Source organism: Amphiura filiformis, chromosome 2, assembly GCF_039555335.1.
Source record: "Amphiura filiformis chromosome 2, Afil_fr2py, whole genome shotgun sequence".
Lineage (NCBI taxonomy): Eukaryota > Metazoa > Echinodermata > Ophiuroidea > Amphilepidida > Amphiuridae > Amphiura > Amphiura filiformis.
Window position 1 is genome coordinate 81,585,881 of NC_092629.1, and position 19,121 is coordinate 81,605,001.

At 38.2% G+C, this 19,121-nt stretch overlaps 1 protein-coding gene across 1 annotated transcript; it reads left to right on the forward strand.

Annotated features, from left to right (window-relative positions):
- Positions 1 to 28: 28 nt before the first annotated feature.
- On the forward strand, positions 29 to 17,327 carry LOC140146692 (RNA polymerase II subunit A C-terminal domain phosphatase-like). Its single transcript, XM_072168564.1, has 8 exons — positions 29 to 265; positions 1,640 to 1,723; positions 2,555 to 2,645; positions 3,418 to 3,543; positions 4,088 to 4,341; positions 5,853 to 6,930; positions 9,097 to 9,304; positions 15,958 to 17,327. Exons 1-8 carry the CDS (start codon positions 30 to 32, stop codon positions 16,482 to 16,484), a joined length of 2,604 nt encoding a protein of 867 aa, XP_072024665.1. The 5' UTR covers position 29; the 3' UTR covers positions 16,485 to 17,327.
- The last annotated feature ends 1,794 nt before the right edge of the window (positions 17,328 to 19,121 follow it).

Consider the following 19,121-nt stretch of genomic DNA (forward strand, 5'->3'; position numbering starts at 1 on the left):
GACAATTTTACCCTCCTAAAAAGTCCAACATGGCGGCTCCCATGGAAGATGTTTTGTTTCTGAGCGTCTCACAAAAATCATGTAAAATCATAGGTTTGAAGGTTAAAAGCAAATGTATGCTAACCAAAGGCACGCTTATTGCTACATACAAGAGTGTGGGCGAAGGTGGTAGCGAAGAAGGTCAAATTACAGAAAGATTCAAAGGGAACGTTTTTGGCACGGTTGAGGAAATTCTCGTGCAGCCTGGGGATATTTTGGCACCTGGGTGAGTACTTTATTGATAGTTAGAGGTGATTGGCATTTTTGTTTATCATTATGTGTATTCTCTACAAGGAACTGCGGTGCATATAATAATCTCATTCCCTGAGGCTGAGTTACGTGTAATAGATAATTATTACTTCTGTGGTCCGATTACACGCTGGTGATTGGGGATAGCGTAAAAGTGACAAGGTCGCTTACTACATGTACGTGCTGTGCCAACAATCAATGGCCGGAGTCAACAGTCTTGTCAACAAGAGCGTTGATCAGCTAATCAGCATGATTGTTCATCTTTTCTGTGTTTACGCGCGCTCATGTACGCTCAGCGCACAGCTCAGACCACGGAAGTATTAACAAAATAACTGCTCAAAACAAAAACATATCACTTCCAGGAAATGTCAACAAGCCGTTTCGGAAGGAAAGCAGTAGACCAAGTCACTTGTAAGTTGTGATCATGCCATCAGACCTGATCATGATGGCATACATGGCGAAAGCATGTTCAAAGTTGAATGCAAAAGCAGCAAGTTATTTTTTCATTAGATTTGCCTAGCAAAATGTTTGAATTAAAATAATCAAGAGCTTGTGTTATCTCGTCAAGGGAAGTTGAGCAGTATTTACGAAGAAGAAGAAGAGAACAAATTGCATAAAATATCACCATTGATGTACCAGAGAAATGATAGCTTGGGACTTGAATCAAATGCGAAACTGAGCAAATGTGATGCTAGACATCTTGAATCTCACATTGTGAGGTTTAGTTTACTCTACCTTTTAATTTAAGTTAGTTTTTTGCTATGCTAAGTTTGTTTGTTTTTTCCAAAGCTGGTTAAAGTTTAATTATTGTTGCCTAAATAATATTGAACAGCCAATCAACCATTATTACATGTATGCACTGCTAGCTGTTCTATAAAATGAAAGTAATTAAATCATACAACTTTAACCAGCTTCCAAAAAAATTATCAAAAAGCTGAAGTGCATGAAATACATGACTTTTGAATTTAAAATTTTGAAATGAGCCCAATCAATATGTAGCAAAATACCACATCTCAGTTGCAAGCATCTTGTAGTTGATCTGCACACCAATTCTAGAATATTCATCAACCCTGCTCAACTTTTTTTAGATATAAGTATGATGAGGTTTAACCCGCCTGGACACTAATGGTCATCAAACAGCATTTCTGATTGGTTGATAACTTGAAATGCTCATTTCAATTGCCAATTATGACTAGGCTTTAAACTATATTTATGGTCAAACTTGCATAATTGCAGATGATCTTGTTAATCCCCTCCTTGATTGGTTAAAAATTGGCCATATTTATTTTGGCCAATCGGCAGGTGGCTCTCATGGGGTTGATATAGTTTTGTTGTTGTTGTTTTGTTACAGGGCACCAATATTGAAGTATTCAGCATGTCGACACCCTACAGTGATGAAGGACATGTGTGCAGAATGTGGCGCAGATCTCAGAGAGTAAATATCAATCAATTGGTTCTTTAGGCAATTTAGTAGCGTAATGTAAAAACATTTTTCAAATCAGGGGTCAACTCTTGAAAAAAATCAATTTTTTTTAGAAGATTTATTGGGACGAAAATCATTTATTTCATATAAAATTTGGTTGAAATCTGGGATCACTTCTCAGATCCCCCCCAATCCTGATATGTGTTCACCTCTGTCAAAATCCATTTTTTCCTAGGGTCTGGATGTATGATTTCAACTTCAATTCCAAACATTAAGATCAGTTTCGTCAATATCAGACAGGTAGTGAAAGTCTAAAGGCACTATATATGGACCACAATGGCCTCATCCCAATGGCCAATGGCATAGTTCAATAACCTCAATTAAACAATAATAGTGCAAAATTTGACCTCAAGTTAGAGAGTATGAGTTTTAGTACCCAAATTTTCAAAGGTCATTCAATGAATGTACAAATGTATTGGGGTTAAAGAACTGTGCTCCCGATAGATGGGCATGTTGTGGATCCTAATGAGGGGACATTGCAGTGCAATTGTGACATAGCACATTTGTGTTTATCTGTGCATTGTAATGCACACAATATACTGCAAGCTTACTTAATCAGATTTTGACCTCCAAATATACAATGTAGCTATCATAGTCACAACTATTCGGTGCTAACTAATCGACTACTAAACAAGCTGAAGTGGTGCAGCCTGAGTTTTCTTGCCAGTGTCTCATTGGGTGATACTGGGTCACATTGGATAATAATGCTGATGAGCCTGAAAAACTCCACTACATTTTTAAGATTCAAAGTTAACTTTTCTTCTTTAACATTTTGTTGAGCAGGACAGCAGGATTTCCTGGCCAGAGGAAGAAGTTGACGACTGCATCTGTTGCCATGGTGCATAGCATCCCAGAACTCCAGGTGTCTAAAGAGGTCAGTATTGAAGATAATAAATTGTGATAAAGATTTAAGAGAATAGAGTCAGATGCAGGTTTCTGCCTACACCAGGCAATAACATGGATCTTGCGCTGATCCCCTAAAATTTGAGATTTATTTCGTATTTGGTTATGTAATAAAGATATAGAGGATGAGGGCAAGATGCAGGTTGCTGCCTAAATCAAGCAATAACATGGATCTTACACTAGTTCCCTTAAGTTTTTGATTTATTCCATATTTGGTCACATGATAAGGAATTAGGACAAGATGCAGGTTGCTGTCTAAATCAGGCAGTAGCGTACCTGGATCTTGTGCTGATCCCCTAAAATTTGTGATTTATTTCATGTGATAACGATTTAGGGGAATAGAGCAGACTCAGTTTTCAGTTTGATAAAGACACAGAGTCGTTGTGTCGAAAGCTCACATAAGTGAACAAATTTTAGTTGTGTGTAATGGTTTAAACTCTACCAAAACAATTTCCTTTCTAAGTTTGTTTGGAAAGCATCAGTCTAGTCATTGACAGGGACTGCATTTTGAGGAGAGCGAGAGCAATCGATCTGTACTGCTCTGTGCTCTCGTTAAATTTGATAGGAGAGTGATTTTTAGCTCTCCTTAAATTACCATTCTCTCCTTATATTCTATTATAAATTGCTCTAAACAGCTCTCCTTGAAGGCTCCATAAGAGTTATTTAATGCTCTCCTGTAAATTCCAAAAGACATTCCCTGCATTGACCATTGTGGCTGTGTTTCCTTCTCTTTACATCCTCAGGAAGCTCTGAGTTTGGCCAACCAGGATGAGGAGAGACTGCTGAGGAATCGTAAGCTGGTGTTGGTGGTAGATCTGGACCAGACGGTGATCCATACCACGATGGAGAATGTCAAAGCTAATTTACCTGTAAGCAAAGATTCTTTGGTAGGGCTCGAAATAAGGTGGGCCCGAGCCCATGGCTGTCAAAGTTTATTGAGGGCCTACAAAATTTAAGCGTAAAGCCCAAATGCCCCTCTGGCTAATTTCGAGACCAGAGCACACCTTTCTAGCTTGGCTTGGATTATATATTCAAGTCCTCAATCCAAAAATTTAAGATCAAGGGCTTGAATTTCACACAGAAATTCTGGCTTTTATTGATAAAATTAAAATATTTTGTGTGTTGAATAAGGATTTTCAAACAAGAAAGTATACAGGTATTGTGAGGTAACGGGAATAGAGAACATGATGAATAGATAATATGCGGCATATTCAATTTCTAGTTTCAGACACATGTTGATACGACTGCTTTTCAGCTGTGGTACTTATGATCCTAAGTTGTGAAGTTAGGGCCTCATTATAATGGTGGGCTATTATTTATTCAGGCGGCACACTTGATGGCTTAAAGGGGGAGCGATTGCGCTCTATCCATGTCTAAAATAACATTTTCCTTATGCTGTTTTACCGTTCACAGGGAGTCAAACACTTCCAGTTATGGAGCGGCAGTAGACAGCAGACCCCATGGTACCACACAAAGGTCCGTCCCGGATGCAAGAAATTCCTGGAGGTCATCTCTAAGTACTATGAGCTGCACATCTTCACAATGGGGGCTAGATTATATGCACACACTATAGCTGGCTTCCTGGATCCTGACAAGAGATTCTTTTCTCATCGGATCCTGTCTCGAGATGAGTGCTTTGATCAGAACTCAAAGACTGCCAACCTTGAGTAAGTACAGGTTTTGACTTTTGAAAATGGTAGGAGTGCTATGCATCACTCTCCTGAAGCTGCCAGGGGTGTGATTTGTGATTTCTGTCTAGGGATGAGTGCTTTGATCAGAACTCAAAGACTGCCAACCTTGAGTAAGTACAGGTTTGTCCAGGAGAGCTATGCATCACTCTCCTGATGTGTAGGATAGCTCGCAGGGGAGTAATTTCTGTATCGGGATTAGTGCTTTGATCAAAACTTTATAGACAGCCAACCGTGAGTACATGTAAGTACAGGATTTGGCTTCTGAAAATTGCAGTAGAGCTATGCATCACTCTCCTGATGTTTAGGGGAGATATCAGGGGAGTGATTTGTAATTTCTATGTAGGAATGAATGCTTTAATCAAAACTCAAAGACTGCCAACCTTGAGTAAGTGTAGGTTTTTGCAGGAGAACTAGAAATCACTCTCCTGATGTTTAGGATAGCTTGCAGGGGACTGATTTCTGTATTGGGATAAGTGCTTTGATCAAAACTCTAAGACAGCCAACCTTGAGTAAGTACAAGGTTTGACTTTTGACAATTGCAGTAGAGCTATACATCACTCTCCTGATGTTTAAGAGAGATATCAGGGGAGTGATTTGTAATTTCTATGTAGGGATGAATGCTTTAATCAAAACTCAAAGACTGCCAACCTTGAGTAAGTGTAGGTTTTTGCAGAACTACAAATAACTCTCCTGATGTTTAGGAGAGATATCAGGGGAGTGATTTGTGTCTAGGGATGAGTGCATTGAACAGAACTCAAAGACTACCAACCTTGAGTAAGTATGGGTTTTGACTCTTAAGATTTGCAGGAGAGCTATCAGCAATATTTAGAATGATCACATGTGTATCCGCTATTCATGTAGACCTTTTCAAATTAACATTGGAAACGTTCAGAAAACCAGGCCACATGCACCCAGTGATCATGCGTCATAATACGCTGGCATAAATTTACATAAGCGGGCGCTAGTGATACGCATTACATAAAGCGCAACCATGGCAACTAGCATAAGTGCTGCGCCCAACAGCTGCATGATGACCCAATCCACATATGACGTCACAAGTCAACTCTTATTACATACTGACTGACCCTTGTATAAATCAGTGAAATAAGCAATTTTTCAGTTCAGTGAATTGTTAACAAACAATGAGCACGGACTTCAATGGCTTGTTTGTTAATAGTATTATTTGAATAGTAATTTTATAGTTGTACAAGAATTAATATTGAATAATAGTTTAGTATCTTCAGAAAAAATCCACAACAAAACATTTGGGCTGGTAAAGAAATTGGGATTTGGGAGCTAGCAGTCCATGAATGTATCTATAATTGTGTCCATAATTGTGTCCATAATTTTGTTCAGTATCAGTTTAATAAAGGCTAATACGCATATCTTATCTCCAATATTAGACATTTTGCTCAATTTTCGAAGTTCTAGGTTTGCAGTGTCTTCCACACCCTCATAATGGTTATATTTTCATCATTTTACCACAGGTCCATCTTTCCTTGTGGAGATTCCATGGTATGCATCATAGACGACCGTGATGATGTGTGGAATTTTGCGCCAAATCTGGTCCTGGTACGTCCCTACAGATACTTTGAAGGAACAGGAGACATCAATGCTCCATCTGGACTCCCTCCAGGTCTTGGAGCTCCTAAAGAAGACAAAGTGTCATCTGTGAGTGAAAGAACTGTGCAAGAGTCTAAGGATGCCAAGGAGGAAAGTGAAGAGGAGGAGGAAGAGGAAAATGCAACCAAAAAATTAGATGAATCTTCAAAGGTTGAAACTCCTGAGGAAACAAGTGATGTTTCTTCAAAAGAGGAGAAAGACAGTAAAACAGTAGTAGAAACATCAACAGCTGAAACTTCTAAAGAAACAAGTGATGTTTCAAAGGATGACAATGAAATGGAAACCGAGTCATTGGAAGTTAAGGCTTCTAAAGAACAGAGTGATGATGTTTCAAAAGATGAGAAAGAAGAGAAAATGGTAATAGAGTCGGCAACAGATCAGGCTTCCGAAGAAACACCTGATGTTTCTAAAGAGACTGATGAAGAGCCAAAAGATACCTCAGGAGCTAAGGATGAATTGGAGGAAGGGGAACTTGAGAAAACACCTCCTGGTGTAGAAACACCTCCTAGTGTGGAGGATGATAAAGAAACATCTACCAAGAAACACCAGGAGGGTGGTAAAAAAGATGGGAATGATAAACCATCTAAAGACCCTGAGGAAGACTGCTCAGACGATTACTTCTTGCATCTTGAAGATATCCTCATCCGAATCCATTCAACTTTCTTCAAGACTTACGACAATGCATCAAAGTCGCCGTCGTTACCAAAAGCCGATCTTAAAGCAATCATACCTCAGGTTCGTGGCAGTGTCTTGAAAGGAACCCATATTGTGTTCAGCGGAGTGTTTCCGACTAATATGCCCCCGGAGCAGAGTAAGGCATGGAAGGCAGCGGTGGCGTTAGGAGCCAAGGTATCCCCCAAGATTGTACCTAGGGAGAAGGGTTCTGGTGGTCCATCTAATGCAACAACGCATGTTATTGCAGCTAAAGTAGGCACAAACAAGGTGAGTTTTTATAGCTTTAAAAATGGTGTAAAAATGGATTTGCTGTAAAAGTCTTGTGCGGATCCAAAAGTTTTTTGTAATAATTTACTGTGTACCGGTTATAGCAAACATTTGCTGTGTATTGAAGATAGCAAGCGTATGCTGTATAGCAAGCGTGCTGTTTTCTGAAGATAGCAAGCGTGCTGTCTTCTGAAGATAGCAAGTGTGCTATCTTCAGGTGATATCTTCTGAAGAGACCAAGTGTGCTATCTTCTGAAGATAGCAAGTGTGCTGTGTTCTGAAGATAGCAAATGTGCTGTGTTCTGAAGATAGCAAATGTGCTGTCTTCTGAAGATAGCAAATGTGCTGTCTTCTGAAGATAGCAAATGTGCTGTCTTCTGAAGATAGCAAATGTGCTGTCTTCTGAAGATAGCAAGCATGCTGTCTTATGATAGCAAGGGTGCTGTCTTCTGAAGATAGCAAGGGTGCTGTCTTCTGAAGATAGCAAGTGTGCTGTCATCTGAAGACAGCAAGTGTGCTGTCTTCTGAAGATAACAAATGTGCTGTCTTCTGAAGATAGCAAGCATGCTGTCTTCTGATGATAACAAGGGTGCTGTCTTCTGAAGATAGCAAGGGTGCTGTCTTCTGAAGATAGCAAGTGTGCTGTCATCTGAAGATAACAAATGTGCTGTCTTTTGAAGATAGCAAGCGTGCTGTCTTCTGAAGATAGCAAGTGTGCTGTCTTCTGAAGATAGCAAATGTGCTGTCTTTTGAAGATAGCAAGCGTGCTGTCTTCTGAAGATAGCAAGTGTGCTGTCTTCTGAAGATAGCAAGTGTGCTGTCTTCTGAAGATAGCAAGTGTGCTGTCTTCTGAAGATAGCAAGTGTGCTGTCTTCTGAAGATAGCAAGTGTGCTGTCATCTGAAGATAGCAAGTGTGCTGTCTTTTGAAGATAGCAAGTGTGCTGTCATCTGAAGATAGCAAGTGTGCTGTCTTCTGAAGATAGCAAGTGTGCTGTCTTCTGAAGATAGCAAGTGTGCTGTCTTCTGAAGATAGCAAGTGTGCTGTCTTCTGAAGATAACAAATGTGCTGTCTTCTGATGATAGCAAGTGTGCTGTCATCTGAAGATAGCAAGTGTGCTGTCTTCTGAAGATAACAAATGTGCTGTCTTTTGAAGATAGCAAGCGTGCTGTCTTCTGAAGATAACAAATGTGCTGTGTTCTGAAGATAGCAAATGTGCTGTCTTCTGAAGATAGCAAGGGTGCTGTCTTCTGATGATAGCAATGTGCTGTCTTCTGATGATAGCAAGTGTGCTGTCATCTGAAGATAGCAAGTGTGCTGTCATCTGAAGATAGCAAGCGTGCTGTCTTCTGAAGATAGCAAGGGTGCTGTCATCTGAAGATAGCAAGTGTGCTGTCATCTGAAGATAGCAAGTGTGCTGTCATCTGAAGATAGCAAGTGTGCTGTCATCTGAAGATAGCAAGTGTGCTGTCTTCTGAAGATAGCAAGTGTGCTGTCTTCTGAAGATAGCAAGCGTGCTGTCTTCTGAAGATAACAAATGTGCTTTCTTCTGAAGATAGCAAGTGTGCTGTCTTCTGAAGATAACAAATGTGCTGTCTTTTGAAGATAGCAAGCGTGCTGTCTTCTGAAGATAGCAAGCGTGCTGTCTTCTGAAGATAGCAAGTGTGCTGTCATCTGAAGATAGCAAGGAGATATCTTCTGAAGAGACCAAGTGTGCTATCTTCTGAAGATAGCAAGTATGCTGTCTTCTGAAGATACAATCTATCTAAACAAAAAAATGCTATGCTCCCTGCGATTGCTTAGTATGATGCCGTCAATGATTAGGCATTCGGGGCGGTGGTTAGTACACACTTGTGTAAAAATTGAGTTAGCTTGAAATTCCCCTGGACAAGGAACTTACTGCTATTAAATTGTCTTGCTGATCCTGATTGTGAAGGCCTATTGTGGAATGTTTAGGGTGTGCGCTTCTTAGCTGCAAGCCTCTGTGTTGTTGTTAAATGGTTTATGGATTGATATGGGTCCGTAGCGGTCAGCGATAACCTGTAAAGTGTGCCGAGGCTGCTGGATCAACACCTAGGCATTGCGCCTGTGCGTAGCGCGCTATAAATCACTACGCTTTTTTCATCTTTTTTTAAAATCATTTTTCCTGATTGCAATACCATTCCAGGTTCACCTCGCTCAGAGATGCAAGAAGATCCACATAGTAACAGCAGACTGGTTGTGGTGCTGCTGGGAAAGGTGGGAACGCACCGATGAAAGATTATTCATACTGCCTGGTATCAAGACCAAATCTAAGGCTACCGGCAGTGGATCTAGTACACCAGCTAACAGCGACAGTGACGCATCGACGAGGGCGCTGAATAAGAAGCGAAAAGGTACATAATCATTAGGTTACGATTGGCAGTGACCACATGGTAACTACTAGTACATCAAAGAAACTGCAATGGGCTAATTCCAGTTGAAATCCATACACCCACTATGGAGGACATGACCTTCATCTTCCACACAGGGAGTGTGAATTTAAAATGGGGTTACCTAAATGGGTGACTCCATTTGAAATCTACAACCCCTGTGTGGGAGATTAAGGTCATGTCTTCCATAGTGGGTGCCTGAATATCAGCCTGAATAGCCCAATGATTGCATGTATGGGAGAATTTGTAGGCATTTTTGGGAGGTATTCTAGAGGAGCTTTCTGCTAACAAGGTCACTATTTACTATTCTACTAAGCCCAAATAAATGTTATGTTGCCCTTAGGGTTAGACACTATTTTAAACTGTTGCGATTTGATAGTTCACAGCATTTTGTGAATGGTAGTTAGCCTTGGCAAAAATTCATTGATGATTTCATAGCGAGTGTGAATTCAAATACCACAGATATACTTTTGTAGGTCATATAGTTCTTGAGTTATGTTGTAAAGAGGGCTGAAACAACAAAACTTTGTAAAACGTTCATAACTCATTAGCAACAATATATCAAGCAAGTTTTCAAAGTATATGATTTGTAAAATGAACTTTTTCAAAACATGTTATTTTTCAATAACATATTGATTTAGATAATGAAAATCATTTTTTTTGGTTGCTTCAACCAACAATACCTAGTCTACCCTTGAACAGCATTAGATGTCCAATCTTTTCAGGTTCTGGTTTCTATCTTAAATTTAGGCCTATACAATGTACCATTGTTTTCAAATTTTGTATTGCTCCAGTGCTTTTGATATGAGAAGCAAAAAATTTGTATAACAATGCCCTATAGTGTATACACTTCCTATGTGGTTACCACAATTCACATTTTTATTCACACCATCTAAATAAAATATCGCAGATGTTAACTTTGAATAAGTAGGGTTATGAGAAACATATCGAGGGTTGACAAACAGAAGGCCTCAACTCACTTTTGGCCATTTTGAGATTTTGGTACCAAAATACTCTGTAATACCCACAGATTCTTAAAATCATAAAGCCTTAACTCAATCAACTTCCTATTGCATCTATAGCACAATAATACTTGGTCACATTTCACATGCAAAATATAATTTTACTCATTTTTCTCAAAAAGGCACTTTTTGAGTTAAGGCCTTCTGTTTGTCAACCCTCGATATGAGCTTAAACCTCATGGGCACTACTGCCATTTTACAGCGACTCTGATTGGTTTTTAATATGATATATTTATCTTAGTAACCAATCAAAATAGAGGTTTTAGATTCTTGAGGAATTTTATGGTTGATACATGCCATATCGTGTGAGTACTGTACATGTAAGCTTGAAACTTGCATCAGTCATGTCAGTGACGATCGTTAAATTGCATGGACAAAACCTATTTAAATGACTCAAACTTCCATCCATTTTATTGCCTAATTATGGTAGAATTTCATCAGATTTTTGCCTGATGTTGTACTTGCGGGTGTAATTTTGTTGTATTTACCACGAAAATGTCATTTTTCACACTATTCTGTGGGTGCCGCCATAGTAGTAGTATAAAATAAACACCCCCCTTTTGGAAACATGCAACGCCCCTGGGGCATTTATTACAGACAATACGGTATGTGAGCCCAATGCCCATTGAGATAGCATGACAATCATAAAGGGTTCACAGTTCTAAGTTCCCCCTAAGACTTTTAAATTGAAAAGTTTTTTAATGAAATTGAACAATTACAAACGTTATTGGTAAGTTAGGCACACCTGGTCACCTAGGGGTACGAAATTTTGTGTCAAAACAAATTTGATGTGAAATCCCCCATTCCCCCAGGTAGTAATAGTGACCGATCCAAATTAGCCATACATGTAGTGTATCTGCACCACAGCAAAAGGTCTATCCCCTCATGCTTTGCCGTACCATAATAGAACTGCATGAAATGATTTTTAGGCCCAGCTACAATTTTATAATCCTTATTTCTAGAAATCATATATACAAAAAGTTTTGATGACATATAATATGCCAAAACAAGGTATTGTCTTAAACATACAATAAATTCCACATATAATATTATAAAGGCTTCATTTTAAACAACTAGTCTAAAAAAAGCTAAAATTGATAACTGCAAATATATTTTTAAAGATAATATACAATGATACAATTACTTATAGAAAAGAATATCACATTTTGGTCGGTCACATCACATACAGACCAAAAATTTACCATTTTTAGAAAAATAGTTTCACATACAGAGCTATACCATGTTACACAATGTTACTTGAAAGATTGGCGTGTAGAATTCACCAAAATTAAAACTTAGATTTACAAGTTTATTCATAATGAATACCCTTTGAGGAAAATTAATTTGACATAAATAAGTTTGAGGCTAAATTTTAAACCAGAATTGTATAGCTCTGTATGTGAAACACTTTTGTCCATTTTCGTATATATAGAATGATGAACATGTTTTTCCCAATATATTTTCAATAGCTAAGAATTTTCCTGCATGATGGAGTATGGTGCCTGGAAGTATATGTGAGATTGAGAATCTATATACAAAATACAAAAAACTGTGTGGAGGTTAGTGTCATAGTGATCTATTGAATAGGTTTCAGCATCATGGCCGATGCCTTCAGAGATTGCCAAGATGATTTCCAGTGATACCAGTGCATTCCTGTGTAGCCTGATGCAGGACCCAGATACCTGCCATTCAGGTTGGAGTTAGTACAGTACCAATACCACCAGGCACCTTGATTAAGTTGAGCACAGTTACCACTATCCCAGGAATCATAGTCCCTATCGTAGGTTGTGAAAGGCATGTTGTAATTATAATGCAAAGCGTCCCCTGCAGTACCACTGTAGGTCCCATAATTCACTAAAAGTCTATTACTGTAGGTCCCATAATTCACTAAAAGTCTATAATTAGATGCTTCATCACCAATGCTAAATGGCTGATAACTCGCATAGGCTGTGTCATTGCTAAAATCCTGTAGCTGTATCATCAGTTCCCAAGATTGACTTAACAAGGAAGTCAGAAGGTGAACACGTTCCAGCCCCAACCAAAATTCTCCATCTAAGCTCCCAAACCCTTGCGAGTAATTAGACCAATTCCTGTAAAAATCAAGCGATCCATCAAATCAGCGCTGGAATACAGTCCAACCACCGCCATTGGTTTCCATTTCACAATATACGTCAAATGATGAGCCTTGATTAGGGGTGATTGTGTAGATGCCAGAAGGGTAATTGCCAAGTGAAGCAAGATCAGAGCAATCCTGTATAAAAGGAGCAGGTACTTCAGTAGAGGTCATCTCAGCTGCTTCAGTTGTCACCTTGGCTTCTGCAGAGGTCACCTCAGTTTTTCCAGTGGTCATTGCTGCTTCAGTGAATATCACAGCTGTAGAAGTCTGTACCAGCGGATCTTGAGTGCCAATATCTGGGCAATTGATTTTCTCACACAATATTTGTGTGTTCAAAAGTTCAATCTGAGTAGCTTGCTGGTCTAGTACATTTGGTAATGAACGAGAAATGTCTTCAAGAGTTTCTTGCTGCTTCTCTAGCACAGATGCTACAGTATTCATGGTGGATGACATGTTCTGCAACTGCTGAGTTTGCATCTGCAGGAGAGCTGCTACTTGGTTGAAAGTGTTTGCCATTTGAGTTTGGGTAAGGCTGATCTCATTCAATGTATCAAGAGTCTGGGTTTGTGCTGCTACCATTTGCATCTGGGTTTGGTCTATTCCGATCAGGGTATTTTGAGTCTCAAATTGTGCCAATAACATTTGCGTCTGGGTTTGATTTATGTCAGTCAGAGTGTTTAGAATCTGCTGTTGAGTCACATTCATCTGAGTAGCAGTGCTCAAAGTCTGACTTTGAGCCTCAGAAATCTGAGTCAGAGTGTTTTGGTGATTTTGCAGAATAGTCTTGGATTCCTCATGGATATCTTGCTCAGCTTCAAGTTGACTACTGACTACTAGAAGTACTGATGATATGTTAGTCGATGTAGCATTCACATTCCCCAGCAGAGAGTTGGTCTGCTGAAATCCAGGGCCTATGGCTGTTATTTGACCATAGACACCACCAAGTGTTGCCATAGAAACAAAGAAGATTACTGCAAACTTGATCATAAACACTGCCATGATGACTTACCAAGTTGTAAACTATTGTACATTTGTCTGTAAATTGCCTATAATCACTTGATATATGTTCGCTGTAACATACAAAGTGCTGAACATAAAATGCTTGAAATCTAGGGTTAACGACTAAATATATGATGTATTTACTGTTTCCCGGTTCATGTAAGTTCAATTCTATTGTGTATAGCTACACAAAACAATTAGGCTATTCCAGCTGAAATACATAAACACCCTATTTACGACATGACCGTAATCTCCCACAAAGGAATTAAGTGTGAATTTCAAATGGGACTACCAGAATTGGTGATTCCATTTGAATTATACACCCCCTGTGTGGTAGATTATTAAGGTTGTGGGTAGTGGGTGTATGGATTTCAACTGGAACAGCCCATTACTAGACATTTTTGTGCTCAGTTGATATGTTATGTTCAAATATGCTGCGCCCAAAAAGTATCCAAACACTTACGGTTAGCAACTATTTTAAACTGTTGCGATTTGGTAGTTCAAAGCATCTTGTGAATGGTAGTGAGCTTTGGCAAAAATTGCATTGCTCATTTCATAGCAATTGTGTAAACGAATTTAAATATCACAGATATACTTTTGTAGGTCCTGTGGTTCTTGACATGTTGTAAAGAGGACTGAAACAACAACACTTTTGTAAAACATAACTCATTAACAAAAATATAAATCAAGCACGTTTTCAAGTACTTATATGATTTGTAGAATGAACTTTTGCAAAACATTAAAGTGTTATTTTTCAATAATATATTGATTTAAATAATGAAAATCAATTTTTTTTTGGCTGCTTTGACCAACAATACATCGTGTACCCTTAAAACAAAAGCCATATGTTAAAGACACTAAATTGCAAAATAAAGTAGTTGATAGATGGAGAATTTTGTTCCACTAAGCGGCTTGATGCTTACTTATACATATAGCATGGAAATTTTAGCATTTTGTAAACATGCATCTTGGTTGGAAAAAAAATGGTGGGGCGTTTAAAAGGGCACTTCTTGATCCACAGCCTCATCCCCCCACTTTTCTCAAAAAAAAGTTGAGATTTTTATATCACTGGAATACTCTGGCTACATAATGTTTATGTACAAAATATTTCTTGCAGATTGATTCGTTTAGCAAAGATATCGCGAAATTTGAATTTCGTTCTGGTGCACCAGAACGAAATTACAACGTATTGTCTATGGAGCAGTGTAATACACATAATCATGCATAACTCGCAAACGCAAAATCGGAATCAACTGAAATTTTGGGAATATGCTTTTTTCGTGGATATGTACTGAAAAATGTCATAAAAAGAGGATGCTAGGATCACGAAATACTCCTTTAATACAAGGGGCGACTAATAGAGTAAAATATGGTACTTCCAGTTGTACCACAATTCACCACATTTTTATTCACAACCTCTAAATGAAACATATCTAGAGCATTCAATTTTACTATACTTTGATCAGCTCGTAATCGGTGGGAATTATTAGGCTTTTACCACTACGCCGAAAAGTAGACCGACTTTAAATATAGTTGACCTGTATGGTCACTATTGTTTGTGTTTAAGAAAGTAGACAAAGTATAGGACTTCAATTAATAAATTGTGATACTTCTGGCGAGATGTCATGAGACTATTCTCAAAATAAAATATATCGATATTAATCCGCAATTTTATAAGGACCGCCGATTACGAGCTAATCAAATTGTAGGGTAATTAGAAAAATATGAGATTTTTTTCTGATACGAAAATCTCAGTTTTGATGATGAAAAATGAGCGATGAAGCTGTCTAATGGGTCACATCCCTTAAAAGGAGTAAAATTGTGAGGGTTGATCGATCGGTTTGCAGGTGGTTTTTGCCAACAGACAGGTGATGTATTCAAGCCCTGTACAAAGATTCAAGAATGTTCATTGATTGATTACCATTCAATATACCACCACAATGACACTGCTATTGGGCTATTCCATTTAAAATCCACACTACCCCAGGGAGTTTGAGTTTCAAGTAGAATAGACAGTTGGGTAACTTCCCAATTGAAATACTCACTCCAGTTGTGGAAGATATAAGTAAAGCTATAATACAGGGGGAATACAGTATGGGTTTCAAAATGAATAATCCTGACCAATTACATTTGAAAAACATACTCCCCTGTGGAAGATATTTCCAAAATTTTCCACAGGGGTAATGGATTTCAAATGGAATAGCCCATTAGAGGTATTATGAATATCTTGATTAACTTGATTGATAACATGGTTTTAGATCAAAAGTATAATTGCAAGTTGATATGCTGGTGGGTAACAGGTAAAACACAGTAACTGGTCCAAGCCGATACAGCCGACCAGTTGATCAAAAAAGCGCAATCCTGTATGCATGAATGATAATTAATAAAATCCGACATGAGTTATTGTCAACAGATAACAACTTTGAAATACCACCTTCTTTACCTTAATTATCTTTTTTAATTTTCATTTTTTTCCAAAGGCACACCAGAGGGTAAATCAAAACAAAAGAGGCCAAGATTTCAGGGTGATTCTGGAATCGACGAAGCCACAAGCAGCTCCGGCTCTGGATCAAAGCAGCGACCAAGCCTGTCCAGCGAATACAACCCATTGTATAGCTTCTCATCTGAAGATCTCCAAAGTATGGATAAAGAAGTGGAGGACATATTTGGTGACAGCAGCAGTAGCGAGGAATCGGACACAGAGGACGGAAGGAGCAACCAAGAAAGCCTCGGCAGCGTTACGCAGATGATTTCATCATCGAGCGAGGAAAGCTTAACCGGGGAGAATCCCAAAGGATGGAGTCCAAATAGACACAAATTGGACAGTGACTCGGATCATGAGGTCAAATGTCATGATGATAGCGGGGATAGTACGTCTTCACCGGGAGTGAGCAGTGACGACAGGAGCAGTGGCGATGAAGACCTGATGGCTGAAGCTATCGATGATCTTCTGACTTACAGCAAAGTACCGACTGTGGCGGAGAGAATTAACCTGCAGAAACAGTAGTGGTAATGAAGGGATCAATTTTGTCACTTTAGGTGATGAACATAGACTAATAATAAGCAGATGGTGCACCAACTAGCAGAGTCCAGCATCATCTGTTAATTAGGGCCCATCGTTCCACAGAGTGCAATGAGATGAAAATACTATGCCCACTCTGCACCTGTTACCGGATATTTTTCAAAGCACATCTTTGACATATTTGGCATAGTTTTATAGATATTGCATGATTTCTTTAGATTTGGATAGAACAATCGACCCTCGTTAATATGCGAGACATTTCACTGCACACTGGGACCTGTACCTCTGTAATGTGGTGGTGAATCAAATGTGATCCTCAAAACATGTCGTAAACCCTCCCGAAAACCAACAGGAGGGTAAGGCTGAACCAAAGTGACTTTTGTCCACCAAATCTATATCTGATAACATCGGCCAATATCCAATACAACATTTTATTCAGGCATGGAAAGTGGCAATAAAAAAATCACAGAAAATTTGAAGTTTCTCCAAAATTTACCATTTTTGCGGACATAGTTTGGCTCCATGTGTTTGTAAAATATATATACCTATTATGGGAAACATGACCTTAATTGCCCATATAGGAGGTGTAGATTTCAACTGGAGTCAACCCAACCATTTTGAAATTCACACTCCTGTGGAAAATTAAGGTCATTTCTTCCATAGGGGTGTAGGATTAGCCCATTTGCTGTTAACTTAGGGGTTAATAAAGAGCGTAAATAAATGTTCTTTTCTGCTTAAAGGCCATTGCGGTATTCGCAATCACAATTTCAATTTTGGGTGTAATTGTGTTTTGTTTTGGTTTTTGGGTTTATTTTTAGTTGCAGTATTTCTCCGGTTCCACTTGAGTAATAAGTAATTTCTTTTGAAAAAAAAACCAAACATTTATTTTAAAAAAGTATTTTTATTGTTCTATGAAATCACATTTTTTTGCGTTTTTTGGCTTCCAAAATTGTGTTTTCCCCCTGTGCTTCAACTTCGTCCGAATTTATAAACAATTTTAATTTGTTTACACTTGCGCTGGGATCACTGACTGGGTCTTTAATTGTATATGGCTTATTCCATGAAGTTGGGACACATTACAAATTGGGAGAATTTTATAGTATAAATGCAGTTTAATATTTCTTATATGAACCTTTTCTCCTCAGTTGATATTTTCTAAATAGATATGAAGTTTAACTTTCATGTAAAAGTTACTTGAAAATTGTACCTATTATATTTTTATTTTTACGGGCCATTAAGTGGTTGGTGTCCAGCACTTTTTAGGGCAAAAAACGTGACATAGAAAAAGCAAGTATGCGGAATAAAAATAATTTCAATTGTAACATCAAACAGTCACAGTTTTACATAATATTACATGAATTAATGTTGGTAGTAACTAAAAAGTACATTTAAACAAAACAGAAACCAGTCAATTAAAATTTATGGGATGTCAAAATGAGCTTCCCGATGCTACATGCGGTGTCCAGAAAAATAAGTGTAGCATCGGTATAACAGCTCACCCACAGCACATACATGTATCATTCAAATCAATTTGTTTTGTGTTTTTATTGATGTAAACGTGTTTATAGGAAATTTGACCAGCATTTGTGCCTAAGCTCTCAGTCGTTTTAAAATTTCGTGAGAAAATGTAACTGTGGTGTCCACGTGTAGCATCAGGAGATTTCAAACCATTATACTTGCTTACAGCAAGGTCAGTACACATACTGACATGAATGGACTTATTTTAAGATGTGACTGGGTAGGGGTTTTCAAGGGAACTTGATTTGAGGAGCTGCTATTTTACCAAAGAGTAAATATTTTGAAAAAATGGTGCGGTGTCCATGTAGCATCGGGATGTAGCAACGTGATCAAAGTATAGCAGTGGGAAGCAAACAGTTAAAATTTATGTAATTTCTTCTTATATTTTGAAACTAGATGACAAACAACTAAACATATTAACTTTTGAGGGCAGGCAACCATTGTAAAATATTTATGTGTTCAATACAAATTTTTATGCACTATCAGACACGGTGTCCATGTAGCATCGGTACACAGTTTTGTCAGTTTTATGTATTCACCAGTTTATTAGGTATCCTTGTTTTATTTTTTCTACAACTTTTAATGTCCGTAGGCCCAAATATAATTTTTAAATAACTTTACCACAAAGTATGATTACTTCTTGTGCAAAACTCACAATCCTACCGATTCTACAGGACACGGTGTCCAAGTAGCATCGGTAGAATTATGTTGAATTTTTGCAACAAAGGCAAGTTTTTTTACTTCTAGTTTCAAAATAAACTACCAGCTGTGAATCTAATACTTTCTGAACCATCCTAGGTAGCTGCAAATATATTCCTTGTGAATTTTAGATACAAAAAGAAATCAAACATAATTTTGAATAGATTTACCTGTCATCCTTCATTTTTGATGCCTCATAACTTTTGTTTCTGATTTAAGATAGTGTAATTGGTAATATTATGCGAATTTGCCATGGTAGGACATCATAAAAAAGTATTTTATTAAGACATGTTATGGACAGTATGTTTAAAATAGAGAGAGCTAGTATAAAATGGTGTCCATGTAGCATCGTGATATTTGCCTCGACTACTGAACAACAAAGCACTTCCACAGAAATTCTGTACT